At 30.4% G+C, this 733-nt stretch overlaps 1 protein-coding gene across 1 annotated transcript in view; it reads left to right on the forward strand.

Annotated features, from left to right (window-relative positions):
- The window catches only part of NRK (Nik related kinase), a gene marked incomplete at its 5' end in the record, with an annotated part of 69,163 nt that overhangs the window by 15,227 nt on the left and 53,203 nt on the right, over positions 1-733 (forward strand). The window contains one exon of the mRNA XM_077776190.1: positions 166-256. Coding sequence (XP_077632316.1) covers positions 166-256 — 91 coding nt within the window. The remainder of the gene's footprint in view (positions 1-165; positions 257-733) is intronic.

The raw sequence follows: 733 nt of genomic DNA on the forward strand, positions 1-733 counted from the left end.
CAGATATCCTATTTGAATAATGCCCTACTTTTAAAACTTCTTTATTTTGAATACCAAATTGGATGAGAACAATCTTCTTGATCTACCACACTCAAATTTTTTTCTGTGTGAAAATATATATACTGATGAAGCATTTTAAGTGAATATATATTTATCTATGTGCAGGGCTTAGCTCATCTTCATGCACACCGTGTAATTCACCGGGACATCAAAGGTCAGAATGTGTTACTGACTCATAACGCTGAAGTAAAACTTGGTAAGTTTGTTCTTGCAGTACTTTATGTGATGCCCAAAATATTTTAATGAAGAATAATCCTTTAAGATAAATATGTTCTTTATCATTTCATTAATAATATCTGCTACTTATTTAGGGTGTGTCTTCCTTGCTTGCAAAACCAGTGAAAATTTGAAAATTTGTTTGGTGAAGAAGGTGGAGCAGGAGAAAAATGCACCATTTACTGCTTCTCTGAAATCATGTAGTTAAAAACAACTCTTAAATTATAATCGAAGACTTACATTTTGGTCATTGTTTTACTCTCTACTAAGTATAGATATTATGTTTCTTTCAACAATTGAATTGAGTATTTATTATGTGCAAGTTTCTGTGCCATGGACAAGGAAACAAAAAGACAATTCTTCCACATCATAAAGCCATATTTTCCAAAGAATATCAAATAATTTTTAAATTTCTTAAGCACAAATTGCTTCTTTGGAATTTCTCCTGAAATATTTA

Source organism: Crocuta crocuta, unplaced genomic scaffold, assembly GCF_008692635.1.
Source record: "Crocuta crocuta isolate KB4526 unplaced genomic scaffold, BGI_CrCroc_1.0 scaffold1027, whole genome shotgun sequence".
Lineage (NCBI taxonomy): Eukaryota > Metazoa > Chordata > Mammalia > Carnivora > Hyaenidae > Crocuta > Crocuta crocuta.